This window comes from Musa acuminata, chromosome BXJ2-9 (assembly GCF_036884655.1).
Source record: "Musa acuminata AAA Group cultivar baxijiao chromosome BXJ2-9, Cavendish_Baxijiao_AAA, whole genome shotgun sequence".
Lineage (NCBI taxonomy): Eukaryota > Viridiplantae > Streptophyta > Magnoliopsida > Zingiberales > Musaceae > Musa > Musa acuminata.
In genome coordinates, this window is record NC_088346.1 from 12682126 (window position 1) to 12697452 (window position 15327).

Here is a 15327-nt window from a genome sequence, read left to right on the forward strand (position 1 = left end):
AGGGCATGATATAGATGAATGTCAAATAAAAGTTGCCTGGCCATATAGGTTATAGTTGAATAAAGCATGGTTACCTGCAAACCAAATTAAAAGATTTCATGTAGTTTGGATGGGAACTGTTAGCAATACCTCTTTCGAGAGAGGAGGCCCCATGATTCTGTAGTAATCAAAGAAAACCTGAAGGGTAGAAGGATCTTGCACTACTGGTTTCCAGGAAGATGGAATCTGCAGCAATAGAAGAATATTAATCACTACTTGCCAGGTATCAAAGGCATCAGCTGCCAGTTGCGATAGAATCTCACAAGAAGATAAAATATATATGTGTGTGTACTCATGATGTAAGATATTACCTGCAAAGTACCAAACTCTTCAGAGCTTTCATCAACTGAAGTACCAATAAAGTCAAAAGATAAGCACTTTAGTGCAAGTGAAAGAGTAAGTTCCTTCAGCACACCAGAGACTGTATGATGATGAAGCATACAATTAAGAAACATACCATTAAATTATATCAAGCAAAAAAGTTAAACAGGGCATGACAATGACAAAAAAAGAAAGAAAAAACCTTGGAAATTTCCATCACTTTTTAGTTGATGCAATGAAGTTATAGATACTTGGAATATCTGGAAAAGTGATTGATCTCTGAAAGAGCAGGCAACCTTGCGTTGTTGTATTAGAGGCAATCCAACATTGGGCTGGACAGGGTGAAGAATAACAGTGAAAATGTAAGTGGAGTCGCAGAATCAACAGTCTCTTCAGAACACAATAGCTAAGCTTAACAGCTCAAATATGTACAATCAAATAGTTTATTAGAATGGTTCCTAATGGAAACATTTACAATCATAATGTATATAACTATAGAAGATCCAATAAAGATAATGCACCTAGACATACTCTCATGAAAGCATAGCAATAAAAGACAATGTTTTAAGATCCATCTATGTATAAAACATGGCAGCAAGAACTAGATATCATGAACATGTTAGGAGCATGACTAGGTATGTTGATGTAAATGTCTTTGATGATAAAAAAAGATATTTGATAGAACAAATAGATCTAAGAATCCTAGTCAAATTCATCGAAGAACTGATCGTATTCAAGATGAAGATGAGTCTACAAATGGCTCCATGGGATCACAGGGCATGAATTTGAACCCTATAAGTGGATAGATTCAAACTCAATGTTAAACTAGGCTTCACTTATTGATTTGGTTATTTTAACAGTATCTTTAGAAAATCCTCTTCTATTTTAAGTTTACATTTGTCTATAATATTATTTTAGATAAAGATTGAATTGGAAAAGTCAGTGTGTCATTAGAAATTGAATTTTGATAGATACTAATGTACTTTTGTTTGGGATTTTATGGGATTACAAGATTTCCTATAAATGAAGCCTTGTACCCCAGATGCTGCTTATTTATAGTCCTAGTTTAGCTAGGATTAGGGTTCTAATGATGATTATCAACAAGGTCCGCAATTTCGTGTAAGGGTACTGTACCAATCAAAGTTCAGACCACGGTAGCATATACCAAGCATTGGTATGTACAAAAAAATCCTAAAAAACTTTAAAAAAACCTTTCTTGATATGTACCAACTATTAGTAAGACTGGTAAAGGTCTGGTACCAAGCTTCCATCCTAGTTACCCTGGTTTATTTGAACCACTGGTAACCTGCCTGACTAGTAAATACTGCATGTATCATATCATACTGAAACAGACGGTATTGCAAATCTTGATTATAAATGAAGAGAACAGTGATTTTTTCTTCTTTTGTAAAAAGATAACAAGATTTTCTTGGTTGTTTCTTTTTCCAACTGCCTCTAGTGATTCAATAAGTAGCTGCCTGTAATTTTACACTATATTAATTTGTGGTGTTCTAGATCAAGAAACAACGTATGTCTTTCTAGGTCCACTCAATAAAATCTTCTTCCTTGACCATCAAAAGAAATAACAATTGTGAAATTTTATTTCAAAAATCAATCTGTTTTGTGAAGAAAGACTTTGATTTTTTTTTCTTTTGCATAAAGATAACAAGATTTTCTTGGTCAGCTACCCTCACATCCTTCAATTTCTTTTTCCAGCAGCCTCTAGTGATACATTAGCAGGTGTAATTATACACTTTACGAATTTATGGTATTCTACATTAAGAAACAATGTATGTCTTTCTAGGAACACTTAATAAAATTTTCTTCCTTGATTATCCAAAGAAATAACAACAGTGAAAATTTATTTCAAAAATCAATCTGATTACATGCGTATGGGACATAAAGAAACTTAGTATGTTTGCATAATGGCTTAACATGCCTTTTGTCACATCAAAGAAAACAAACAAAAAAGAAAAAGCTTGGCCTTTATAAGACTCCCAACAAAACCAAATAGTCAATAAAATCACAAAAGAAATATATTGAAATTGTTGTAAAATTGAACAAGCAGAAACTGGGCCTAGTTCTATTACAAGTAAGACCTGACAATTAAGATCATCTGTCGTTAATTCCAAAGACTGTCATTTCATAACGACTACCGTATCAGTCCCTAGCTGGACTGACAATATTGGCATATGGTATACGTGTGTAACGAAGACTCGAAGAGGAAGAAGAAGGATAAGAGAAAGGAACAGATGATAGTGAGGAGAAAGGAAGAAGAGGCAGCAATGGACGAAGAGAAATGAAGAGGAAAGAAGAAGCAGAGGTGGTGGAGGAAAAGGAGGGAGGAGGAAGAAGGAAGGCCACTACAATTGAATCAAACAAGAGTCCTTCACGGTCACAACCTTCTTACCAATATGGATCTTGTAGGCCACTACAATGTCAATACTTGATTCCAAATTGCCAATATGAGGTTTCATATGGCTCACAACACCACTATTGTGATGGCAATTCTACTCTTGAATCTCAATCGCCATCATTGCATGACTCTGTACTATTCATGAATAGTCGTTAGCAATCATACTCATCCAACTATACCAACACAACAGCTACTACCCAAGTTAGATTTAATGAACAAGATGCCAAGACTTTCTAGTTTGATTCAACAATGAGTCTAGTTTGATACATCGGTATCAAATTTCATGGAAGTAGTATCATTCATGGGTTCTTCAAAATTCTAGTATTGATCTCCAACTACCTCCAGCAACAACATAGTGATCCTTTCGATAGTAGTAGACACTAATAATAAATTCACATATTTACAAGTTTTTCAATTGTAATATACGTACCATGTATTTACTTGATACATTTTTAAAAGTTCTTAAAATGTATTCTTTGCATATGGTTTACAATGGTTCATAAAAACATTTCAATTCATTTTTGACATAAAAAATATTATAAACTAAGTTTAGCAAGACAATTAGCAAATAATATTGGTACAGAGCAGTAATTTAAAAAGTTCTAGGCACCAAAAGCCGCCAAAGTCCCACAACGCCCGAGGCACTAGACGCCCGCCCGAGCGAAATGAGGCACTCATGAATATTATAATTAAAATAATATACAACTAAATAGAAATATGCTAAACATGTTTATGAAGACCTATATTAGAATTAAACTACTTTGTACACTTGTCGTTAGTTCTAAAAATCTACTGTTAACAATATATTACTTATTGTTAACAGTAGTTAGAGGGGAAAAAAAAATCGTTAACACTAGCAGAGGGGGAGAAAAAAACAAGCTAGAGAAAAGTGTCACCGATGGTTGACAATGAGGAAGGAGAAGGCAACAATGACGGAGGAAGCTGTAGACGATAGCAACAGCGATGGAGGAAGCTGCGGATGATAGTCGCGGTAGCGGAGAAAGTTGCGGACGACAACTGTGACAATGGCTGAAGTTGTGGACAGTGACAGCGACAGCAACGGAAGCTCCGGATGACGACATCATGGACAGAGGAAGCTTTTGAAGTGTACGTCAGTCATGGAGGAAGCTGCGGTCCTCTCGCTCAACGGTAAAAGGAACTGCTAGCAATGACGGAAGAAAGCTACGAACAAAGGCTAAGCCGTCGGACCCGTCCATCAGCAACAGAGGATGCTTCGGTCCACTGCGTCTGGGGTAGAGGTAGCGGCAGAAAACGTCAACGGCAGAGGCAGGAGCGCTCGCTAGGGTTGATCGCTCGAGGTCGTGTGAGCATGCGGGAGTGGCTTTTGCAGGTAAGAAGTGGCTAGTTGGTTCAATCAAACCAAATTTAAAAGTCTAGTTCGGTTCAACTGTTTGAACCGAGCACTCACTTAAGGCACCCGATGCCTGAGTTCGAGTGAGCGCCTAGGCGATGCCTCATTGAAGCGCGCCACCTGGTTCACTGTTGGGACGCTCGAACCTCACCTCACCTTGCCTCGCCTTGCCCGAACGCTTAGGCGAACACCCGAGATCCCGAGCGCCCATTTAAATCACTGGTACAGAGTGAGATTTAGTGTTTTGATTGAGTGAACCTCAAGATCCCGAGTGCCCATTTAAATCACTAGTACAGAGTGAGATTTAGTGTTTTGATTGAGTGAACCTCAAGATCATTTGGACTACAACTATTTTAATCTAGTTCATTAATGTTTGAGCTAGATCAAAAGGCAAATGTTCATGAGAACATTTCTTTGAGGTTTTATCTTCTAATTTTCTATTTGACAAATCTAAAGTAGTCAACATAATTTGTGCTCATTATATCATGGGCAAATGAAGACAATTTTCTAGTTGCCATAACCAATGCAATTGTCTACTATATAGCAAACATGCATTTACATTTTCCATTATTCACGCATTTTAAACTTATCATGAGCCAAAGCGTTCTCTGGCACACCCAGTTTTAAACATTGCTTCTGTACTATATTTTATAGTTTGATCACCATGAAAAGTGAGGTAAATGAGCAGTATAAAAGATGTGTGCACTAAAAGGTATCATGGCTTGAAGCTATGACAGAAAGAATAGTAAAGCAAAAACAAAACAGAAAGAAAGAAATTTAATATAACGTGATCTAGGAAGGTCATTGCCTGATTAGCAACCCTAACCACTGAAGTAGTCAAAAAATTCAGGCATGATCATAAAAGGAACCCTTCTGATTTTATCAGGCCATACAATTTCCACTAAAAAATATAAGATAACAGAATTTGCAGGATAGAAATTACATACAATAAGGATTAAATGGTAAGACTTCCGAACATCTAGTAGTATGATTAACATATTTCACTTTCTAATGTTAATTAATATTGCTTTACTTGCAGAAAGATATAAATAAAGATTTTAAATTGCAAAGGTAAGACTAACCTGGTTCATCTCAGATACAAGCTGATTGAGCATCTTCAAGCCTATAGAATAATGACCTGATGATGCCTGAAACACAGAAATCAAGGATCTTACAATAAGCAATAAATGAAACCTTCAAAACTAGTGTACAAACTCCACGTGAATCAGATGCTAAATTTAGCAAACAAATGATGCCTGAAAGAAGATGTATTTGGATGTCTTCTATGAAATTTCATCATTGCAACTTTGCATACAGAAAGAAGCAACATAATTTGAACCATGGTTTGACATTTTGGTTACCAACTCCATTCTAGTCCATGGCCAAACCAGCACAGATCCAGTCCATGCTGTGCCAGCAAAACCAACACATGAATGGGAGAGGAGAAGGAGAAGAAGAAGATGAAGAGGAGGAGCAGGAAAAGGAGGAGAAGAGAAGAGAAGGATAACAAGAGGTGCAGCAGTCAAGAAGAAGAGGAGGAGAGGAGTACTAGACAGTAAGCTCTGTACTGCAATTGGACTGTCTAAAAATGAGCAATCAGTGTCCTGGTTCACCAATAAATATCGCCTGGTACATTGGATAAAATAGAGTTCCCTGATCCAAACATCTTGCATACGAAATTTCAGATTCTAACAATCTAGTCCTTCATATGGCAACAAACCACATAATTTTGTGATAATGAGGACAATAAACAGGAAGCGCCATCATTGTCACAAACCCATCTTGATGGACTGATCTCTTATTCACATTATTTCACAATTTTAGCATCCATTGTTCATTCTAGATAGTAATTATGTGATTCCTTAGATTGGCAGAAATCATTTGAGACAAGGAATCTGAAAATTTTACTACATATGTATTATTTATTGATCTTTTCTTCTTATAGGGTGTTTTTTGAACAACTGGCTGACAATTAAAACAAAAATTCAATGAACCAGATGCATCCACAACAGAAAATGTATGCTCAAACATGAGCAAACAACAAATTTAATTATATCAAATATGGCTCGGTAATTGGCTGAACATAGCATTTCAAGTATTTCCATCATCTACAGTGAAATTTAAACCCCATTCAGGTTACTGTAAAATTTCCCCATCATTTCCTAGCCATTTATAACTAATTCAGGTGCCCCACAATCAGGAACCTTGATCTCAACAACAAAATCTGACAAATATAACAGATTTCAATGTCTAAACCATAGAGTGAACAAAAACAGCTAGCTTAAACAAAATAGAGAATGAAAATATGTCAATGATTAGGGCTTCTCTAAAAACTCAAGTATTTGATACAGTGCAGCCAAACTGCATAGACATGCCATTGAAATATTCAGGTTAGAGGTAAGCATCAAAGAGGTAAATTTGAATGAGACATTCAGCTCAAATATAACAAATCCAAAAGTTCCATAGAAGGCTTTTATCAAGGCCCAAGAAATACTGACAGACAAAAAATGGATCGATTATAATTTGAATCTCAGTTTAAGGTAATTCATACAGCACAAAATATATCTCTTGCCAGTAGGTTGTAAACACGTAGTTCAGTTGTATGTCACATATCTGCCAAAATGGAGTCTTTATCATCCTTTTCAAGATTATAAATCAAAAACACAAGATAGTTAGTCTCTACTCCTATAAAGATAAAACAGAACTTAGACATCTTTTGCACCATTCTTCTATTTTGCAAATGAGGCACAATATTTTATCTACCACAGAGCAACATAAGTATGTCAACCAAGCTAACAACTAACTCATACGCATATGACATGCCAGGACATGAGAGTTTGGTCCTTACCTTGAACTCAACATATCTGTCTGACAATTATCTGAAACACGTAAACCCAATGTTTTTCATGAATTTTGAATAAATACATAAACTCAACAAGTAAAGGAACTATCTATCACTTGGTAGTTGGTAGTTAGCAAAATCACAAGACTTCCATATGAAATGACGATGGATTCAGCTGCTTGGTCATTAATGAGTTTGAGATTTATACTTAAAGGTATAAGTAGAACCTAGCTAGGCAGATGCAGAATCATGTCTAACAATTACTTGTACCTTCAGCACAACAGAATAAGCCCTGGCCTTGCCTCAGAAAAATAATACTAGATTGAGTTCTACCTCCAAGGAAAAGGATATTCCATGAAAAGTAAAAGTTAGTTTTTACAAAACTTTAGGCTGTGTTTATCATCTGTGTCACTTCAGGTTGTGTGCTCACTTACGTATATAGCAAGGTTAACCAGTGACAATAGCCATAATAAGGTGACAAAATTCTACAGTGGATAATCAATATAAGATTTATGCATGGAACTCAAGGATAAAATGAACTTTACGTAGTAAAAGAAGAACCTACACATCTTTGTTATTCTTTAGTTTAAAAACTGGTGTTCGAGTTAGATTAATTTGTTCTGTAGGCACCAATTCATCCCAACTGCATCCAATTTAAGCATGGCATGTAGCTAGTGGAAGCATGCAGTCTAAGTCAAAGATCTCAAAGATCATTAAGATGTGAAGAGCATAACAAATTCACTATGCAGAAACAGAGAAAAGGGAAGGAGATAGAATATATACATATATATATATATATATATATATATATAGAGAGAGAGAGAGAGAGAGAGAAGAGAGAAACATTATTTTGGTCTCAATAGCACATCCAAGAGTAAATACTTCAAATGCTAGTGACATCTATCCTTACCGCAGGCATGGTCCCCAGCTTTAACAAAGTTCTGAGAATATATGAGAATAAACTTAAGATCTAAGAAAGCATTAGTTACCTGATTCAAGAAGTTTGTCGCTTCCTTTACAACTTCCCTGAATTTATCATCATCAAACCATCCAAATTTCGTCACTCGACATAAAAGTTGAATTAAAGATCCAATTACAAAGTTCTCCAATTCAGGTCCTCTGGTAGCAAGGTAATTTATCACATAATTTCCTTCAAAGATATTGCATGCCAATTTAGAACATTGCAAGATAAGTCAAACAAATACGTTAATTGCAAGACAAGACTATCAATATATAACAAAAAGCCAAAGAAAGCTTTTTAAGACTAAAGCTTCAGACCACATTATGCTCAGACTACAGAAAAATAAGCCAAGAACATAATGGCATGACTAAGCAAAAGGATAAATTTTAGGCATTCTATCTGTACAGTAAATTGCAAACAAAAAATGAAAAAGTATTCCAATTCGATGGTACAGTACTATGCAGAAGTTAAAGCAACAATAAGGTTAATTTCCAAAGCTTCACAACCTGCTTTAGCAGCCGTTTATATTTATAATGTCAAAAAATGTCACATATATGCTCCTAATTAGAAGAACAAAAACGAAATAAATAAATTGGGCATGGAATATAATGGCAAAAAAATTATAAGGAAAAAAAATATATCCCCTCTGCTCATAAAGAACAAGATGTGTATAACAATTAATGTATATAACTAGAAAGGAACATTACGGATATCAAGCCGCATCTGCAAAGACAGTTTATGTTCCGTTATTTGCTTCAACAAGCTGGAACTAGCCAACACCAAAGCGTAAGGAGTCGATGCATTGTCTAAAATGTACTGGCACTGTGGAATGTAGTCTGGATTCAGAGAAAAGCATTTAAGGGTGATCTCTGCATGTGCTCGTTCAGCTGAATTCTGGGAAGTGTACAGCGTTTCACATAAGGTTTCCAGCTGCGCCAAGCTCTCCATGGATGGAAAACAAGCAAAATTTCCAAGTTTTCAGATGATCAAGAGTCCAAGGTTAATGGTGTAAGTTGGTTCTCCTTTCCACGTAAAATGAAATCACATCTACGAGTTCCATCAAATGCTGTAACAGTTCCAGTCAGAAATTATGCAAGTCAAAGATAATATATATATACTCACATGCAAGAGATTATAGCACCAACAAAGTTGAGAAATGGATATATAATATACCACTAGATTGTCACAATATATACAAATGTACAACAAGGAATATGTTTCAGATAAAAATGTCTCGATACACAATGGTCAAAAGAAAAATCAAATTCTAAAGGGGACACACAAGAGAAGGCCAACGAAGTAGATCATCTGCAGAGTTGCCAAATTTGCAGCCCAAAGGAAAACATGGATCCTGAAAAAGATTATAAATATATATTAGATACAAAAAAAAGATCAAACTTCAAAGAACCCAAACAACAACCAAAGTAAAGGGTGTCTCAGATTCAGCAGCCATGCTGATGCAACATGGCTGATATTAAATGACTTGTAGGACATGCATTTTCATTCTCAATTTTCTAGATAATTTCAAAAGTAGAAACTCGATCAAGCTGAAAGAACTGCATTTACCATGAATATATGTGTGTGTTTACCACTCTGACTAAGACAATGGCTTAAAGGTGGAGATGTCAAATTGGAAAACAGAATTTGTTCTTCTAAACTGAAACTACTACAAAACTGGTGATTCTAGGAAAAAGCAACTTCTAGGAAAATCAGGCAAATTATTTTGTCAGACATTTCATAGCAATAGGTCACCTATGAAAACCCAAAATATAACAAAGAAAAATAATATAAGCAGGTTCAGTCAACTGTCAATAGGTTATGTTTGACAGGCTTCCTACTAATGTTACCATCTAACAGTGTCGTTGGATGCAATTTTTTTTTTCTAATAATTTTAAAAATCTAGAATTATCAGAATTACTAATATAGAAACAAAGATAAAAAAAAATCCAGTGCTTGCATCATAAACATTTACAGTTGATGCATTCCACTATCATCAGCATATCACTAAGACATTAACATACATATTCCACCTTAGTATTCCAAAGCCCTGGTTAAACTTATGGATTGAATTCTCCATGCAAACATATTTTAGTGTTCAAATTTTCAACCATTATGGCAACTTTAGGAAAGACGTGCCACGATTAGCATACAACAGTGCTTAGGTCCTGATGTCTCCAAAATACATAACAATCTTGGAGGTGGTTCCTTATACATTTCAAAACTAAGTTCAGAGGAAGTTGTTGGATTTGACAAGATACCTCTTAAGCAACTTAAATTACCTGCAACTATTTCTGTATTCATTGTCATACTACAAGTTTCTGTTTCCTTTTATGATTTTACAAGGAAAACTGGAATGACTTGGCAAAATCCTAAAAAATACAAATACTTCGTTGGCATGTTTTTTATTTTTTAAATTACAGCTTGAATCCCCTGCCAACCTAGTGAACCATCATGTTGTTGCTCAAATAAAGTTTGCAACATCAAGCAAGCAACAACAGTACTTCTGAAACATCATATAACTCATCCTCTGAATTTGATTTCATAGACAAGTATCATATCTTCCTAATCTTCTTAATATGAAGATGGCATTGAGCACAAGGAATCTTTACCGGCAATAACCGATTCGTGTCACAGTCAACACAGATGAACTATGCCTATAATAGCAGGAATCAACCTAACTATTTATTTTCTCTTCCCTTTCCCCTTTGTTTATATTTCCCATCACGAATCGATTCTCCAGCCCCACAAGATCAGGACGTAACCAGCCTAGACAATGAATCTAACTTGTTCACAGTAATCATTACAAAGAACACCAAAAGTCGCGCACACTTTAAACTCCCGGCAAGAAAAACTCGGAATCCAACCCCCACACCCCCCCCCCCCCCAAATCCAAGACGCACCGCAAAAGCATGCCATTTCAAAGCCAAGAACCCCCTATCACCAGCTATTTCCAGCGCGATTACCACCGCAAGAACCCACCCCAAAAGCATGCCATGTTCCAAGACCCGATTCATCCTTCAGAACCATGGCGCGGATACCGGATCCAAGAAAGACGGAGGAGACGAGGTGACGCATGGATCCAAGATCCAGCGGTAAAGCCGATCTTGGAATCAAGAATCGGGAAGACCGATGACCAACAAAGAAACAAGGAGAGATGGGGCTTCGAGGAGATGGAATACTCGCCGTCTTTTTCGCCTCGCAGCTCCGGCTCTGCCTTCGCCCGTCCACTACTCCTCAGGGTCGGTCGGGCGATGATTTGATCCCTTGGAGATCTTACAGCCTTGTCGGAGGATGGGGAGGAATTTTAAATGGCGTAAATTCCACGAGGGCTTGTGGCTGTTTTCTTGTACCAGCAGATTTCATCGGTTTTATTATTATTATTATCATTATTATTATTATTATCATTATTATTATTATATCTATAGTTATCACTAGTATTATCATTTTTATTGTTCGAAATCTAATAATTTATGTACGGGTTTCGTGATGGTGTGATTTAATGAGATATATATATATATATATATATATAAAGGAACACCAATCATCTGCAATGATCAGAACCGTCGAACACAAGATCAACGGTCAGTCTCTCGCTGACTGACTGCGCCCTGTAAGTCAAATCATGTGATGCGCCCGGGCCCCGGCCACGAGCTCTAGACATCGAGAGGTCAAAAGAGAGGATGGAGTTTATCTCGTGCCACCACTGCTGTGACGGCCAGGTTTCGTAGGCGGCGGGTGTAGGAAACGTTGCTTGCGAACACATTTCTTTGACTGTAGCAGACGTGCGATGAATTGTCATGCACACCCACGGAAAAATAGTAATAGATTTGACCCTAATGCCGAGTTGGTTTAGCTGGTCCATGTTTTATGCCAGCAATGTATGCACCACCGCACAGCTCAAAAAGCAAATAACATTAATACATTTCAAACACTCTATAATGATACGACGACGCCATTGGCATACAGATACTCGTAATGATGCGAATTAGTCGCCGGATCCGTGGTGGTGGCGTGCGTCCGGGGTATAGTTTGTGGAAGTCATCACATCAAATGGACATCCAATGTGTCAGTGTCGATGAAATCAGGTCGTCACCGATCAGAGGGTTTTGGTGGACTTTGTTTACAATTTTTTTTCCAAGAATATCAAAGTATTTTTAGATTAAAACACTATTATGTTCATTTTTCACTCATCTCTCCCACATTCGATCTATTATCCTATTTTACTATTTTATAACAATTATTTTGAGAAAATTATATATATATAGAGATAAAATTATATATATATATAGATATATATATATATATATATATATATATATATATATATATATATATATATATGTGTGTGTGTGTGTGTGTGTGTGTATATGTTAGAGTAGTTTTTTATTATTTGACTTGGAAATTGAATCGGATCCTGATACTTTTTTCGAACTGACTTCGGGTGAAAATTTTATCAGGTTCGACATCCATATACTATAAAACTGTGTTAGGAACTCCTAAGAAATATCCTTTGGAAACTCAAGCCAAAAAACTAGTTAGACAGGTAGGATAATAAAATTCAATGTCCTAAAACATACATATGTGCTTTTTTTTTCTTTTTTTTTTTCTTTTTTTTTTTTTTACGATAGTCTCATTACACATTACATAGTTCATGTAATAATGGGAAACAAAGTTTGACTATAATGAAGACGGTTGATCTCATAACTACTCATATAATGACATTAAAAATATCGCACAGATGCTCGTTAAAGAATAAGTTTATTGATTGATTCTCTTACGGAAAGCTAGATAGTTAATGATACCTTATTGTCAAATAACGATTTCATCATCTCAATGGTGTATTTGGTCCTTAGACTTGAGACACAAATGATGTATGAGTACTCCACTCTTTGATATCGAACTTATAAGTTTGAAAGTTTCAGATCTAGTGCAACCGGTCATCGGGAGTGTCAGTCAATCTTACGAAAGCTATTAAGTATCGATAGAGGATCTACTAGTCATAGGTGCCCTACAAGCCAATCATATGAGTAATGGCACATGTGATATAATACGTAGTCTTTTTGCTTATTATTATTATGATATTTTTTCACTTTATATTGCTTGATTCATAAATATATTATGATATTTATATATCAATACAATGGAAATTGGATCGTGATGAGATCACGATATTGAGACCGATTCAACTTTAAACATAGACCCTAAATAATCCTGGTTATAGGTTATTCGAGAGGGATATCGAGAAAATCGGACATACTAGTATGTTGTATACTCGTCCATATGATGGAGGCAATTGGTCTCATAGTTACTCGTGTGAGGACACTAGGGTTACATTGCATGTGCTTATTAGAGAACGAGTTTATTGATTGATCCGCTCATATAATGTTCGATGGTTGATGATACCTCATTGTTAGACATGAATTACGTCATCTCAATGGTATACTTGGTCCTTAGACTTGAGACACTAAGGATGTCTTATATGAGTACTTCACTCTTTGATACCAGACTTACAGATTTGGAAGTTCCAAATCTAGTATAACCGGTCATCGAGAGTGGTAGCCAACCTTACAAGAGCTATTGAGTGTTGATAGAGAATCATCCACTCTCAATATCATGAGAGGAATATTTAATGTGTTCTTGTTCAGACAAATCTTTGGCCAAGGTCATTCGGATTGAGAGAGAAAGAATTCTCTGGGAGAATCTAAATAGAGCGAGACTCGAGGAGAAATCGTATGGGTCTGACAGCACCATGCGCGGTATACGGTCTCTCGGATATAAGATGAATTAGGAACTATAGGTACATGGTAACTGAGGACATATAGGTCCAAAGGATTAGATTCCTCTGTATCGTCTAGGGACTACGACGTAGTTAACTAATACGTTCGCAATCGATGGATACTTAGATCCATTCAACTATGAGGGAATGATTCAAAAGTTGCTAAAGGATGTATATCTAAATCCATTCAACTATGAGTCATATGCAATTTGTGAGTCTTGCCTTCGTGAAAAACTAACCAACCCTCCATTTAATGAAACTAGAAAGAGAGCCACTAAGATGTTGGAACTCATACATAGTGATGTATGTGGTCTCATGTCAACTCATGTCATAGGTGGTTACTCCTACTTCATTACTTTTACTAACGATTTCTCAAAGTATGGACATGTGTACTCAATGAAGTACAAGTCTAAGGCCTTCGAGAAATTTATGAAGTATAAGAATGAAGTTGAGAATCAAACTGGAAAGAGTATCAAGACTCTTTGATCATATCGAAGATGTGAGTACTTGATTACATAGTTCACCCAGTTTCTCAAGGACCATGAGATTCTATCCAATGGACACCTCCTTATACACCTCAATTCAACGGTCTATCTGAAATGAGGAATCACATATTGTTAGACATAGTGCAGTCCATGATGAGTTTCACTGACCTATCCGTCTCATTTTAGAAATACGCCCTAGAGTCCGTAGCTTACCTTCTGAACAGAGTTCCAACTAAGTCGGTAGTATCTACATATGAGATGTGAAAAGGAAAGAAGCTTGATCTTAATGTTGTTAAGATTTGGGGCTGCCCTACCCACATTAAGAGACATAACTCCGATAAGTTGGAATCTAGGATGGAGCGGTGCAAGTTCGTAAGATACCTCAAGAAAACTTGTGGGTATTATATATATCATCCTAAGGATCAAAATGTCTTTGTAGCCAAGAGAACAGTGTTTCTTGAGAAGGAATACATTCTTGGTGGAGACAATGAGAGCGTGATAGAGTTAAGCGAGGTTGGAGAACCTAGCTCAAGCACCATTCCACAGCTAGATTTTGTTCAGTTACCTAGCACATAAGTTTCAACTTACATAGGTCTGGTAGAGTATCCTATCCTCTCTTGAAAGATATGTGATAAATATCAGAGGAGATGATGTTAAAGATATTGATACTCAGACCTATGAGGAGACTATTACAAGTATAGACTCCAGAAAGTGGTAAAAAGCCATGAATTCTAAGATGGATTTCATGTACTCCAATAGGGTTTGGAACCTAGTTCATACACCTGAGAGTATTGTACCCATTGGTTATAAATGGATCTTCAAGAAGAATATCAGAGCAAATGAAAATATAGAGACCTATAAAGTAAAGCTAGTGGCTAAGGGGTATCGTCAAAGGCAAGGTGTTGACAATAACGAAACATTCCCACCTGTAGTCATGTTAAAATCCATCTGAATTCTGTTGGTTATTATAGCACACTATGATTATGAGATTTGACAAATGAAGTGAAAATCGTGTTTCACAATGGCAACCTCGATGAGGTTTATATGATACGGCCTAAGGGATTCGTGTCCAAGGATAGTCTAAATAAGGTATATAGGTTGCTTATGTCCATCTA

General features: G+C 36.3%; 1 protein-coding gene across 7 annotated transcripts in view; it reads right to left on the bottom strand.

Moving 5' to 3' along the window:
- Positions 1–11289, bottom strand: part of LOC103998204 (uncharacterized) — a 52854-nt gene extending 41565 nt beyond the window's left edge. For 6 of the 7 annotated variants that reach the window (XM_065125835.1, XM_018818606.2, XM_018818605.2 and 3 more), the window contains exons 1-8: positions 11135–11289; positions 9234–9302; positions 8659–9017; positions 7980–8140; positions 5231–5296; positions 563–692; positions 351–460; positions 130–225 (exon numbers count right to left, since the gene is read on the bottom strand). In XM_065125835.1, the coding sequence (XP_064981907.1) occupies positions 130–225; positions 351–460; positions 563–692; positions 5231–5296; positions 7980–8140; positions 8659–8899 (804 nt within the window). In that variant the 5' untranslated portion in view covers positions 8900–9017; positions 9234–9302; positions 11135–11289. Of the gene's footprint in view, positions 1–129; positions 226–350; positions 461–562; positions 693–5230; positions 5297–7979; positions 8141–8658; positions 9018–9233; positions 9303–11130 lie in introns of all 7 variants that reach the window. The other variant, XM_065125834.1, reaches the window with a different exon arrangement.
- Between the last annotated feature and the right edge of the window lie 4038 nt (positions 11290–15327).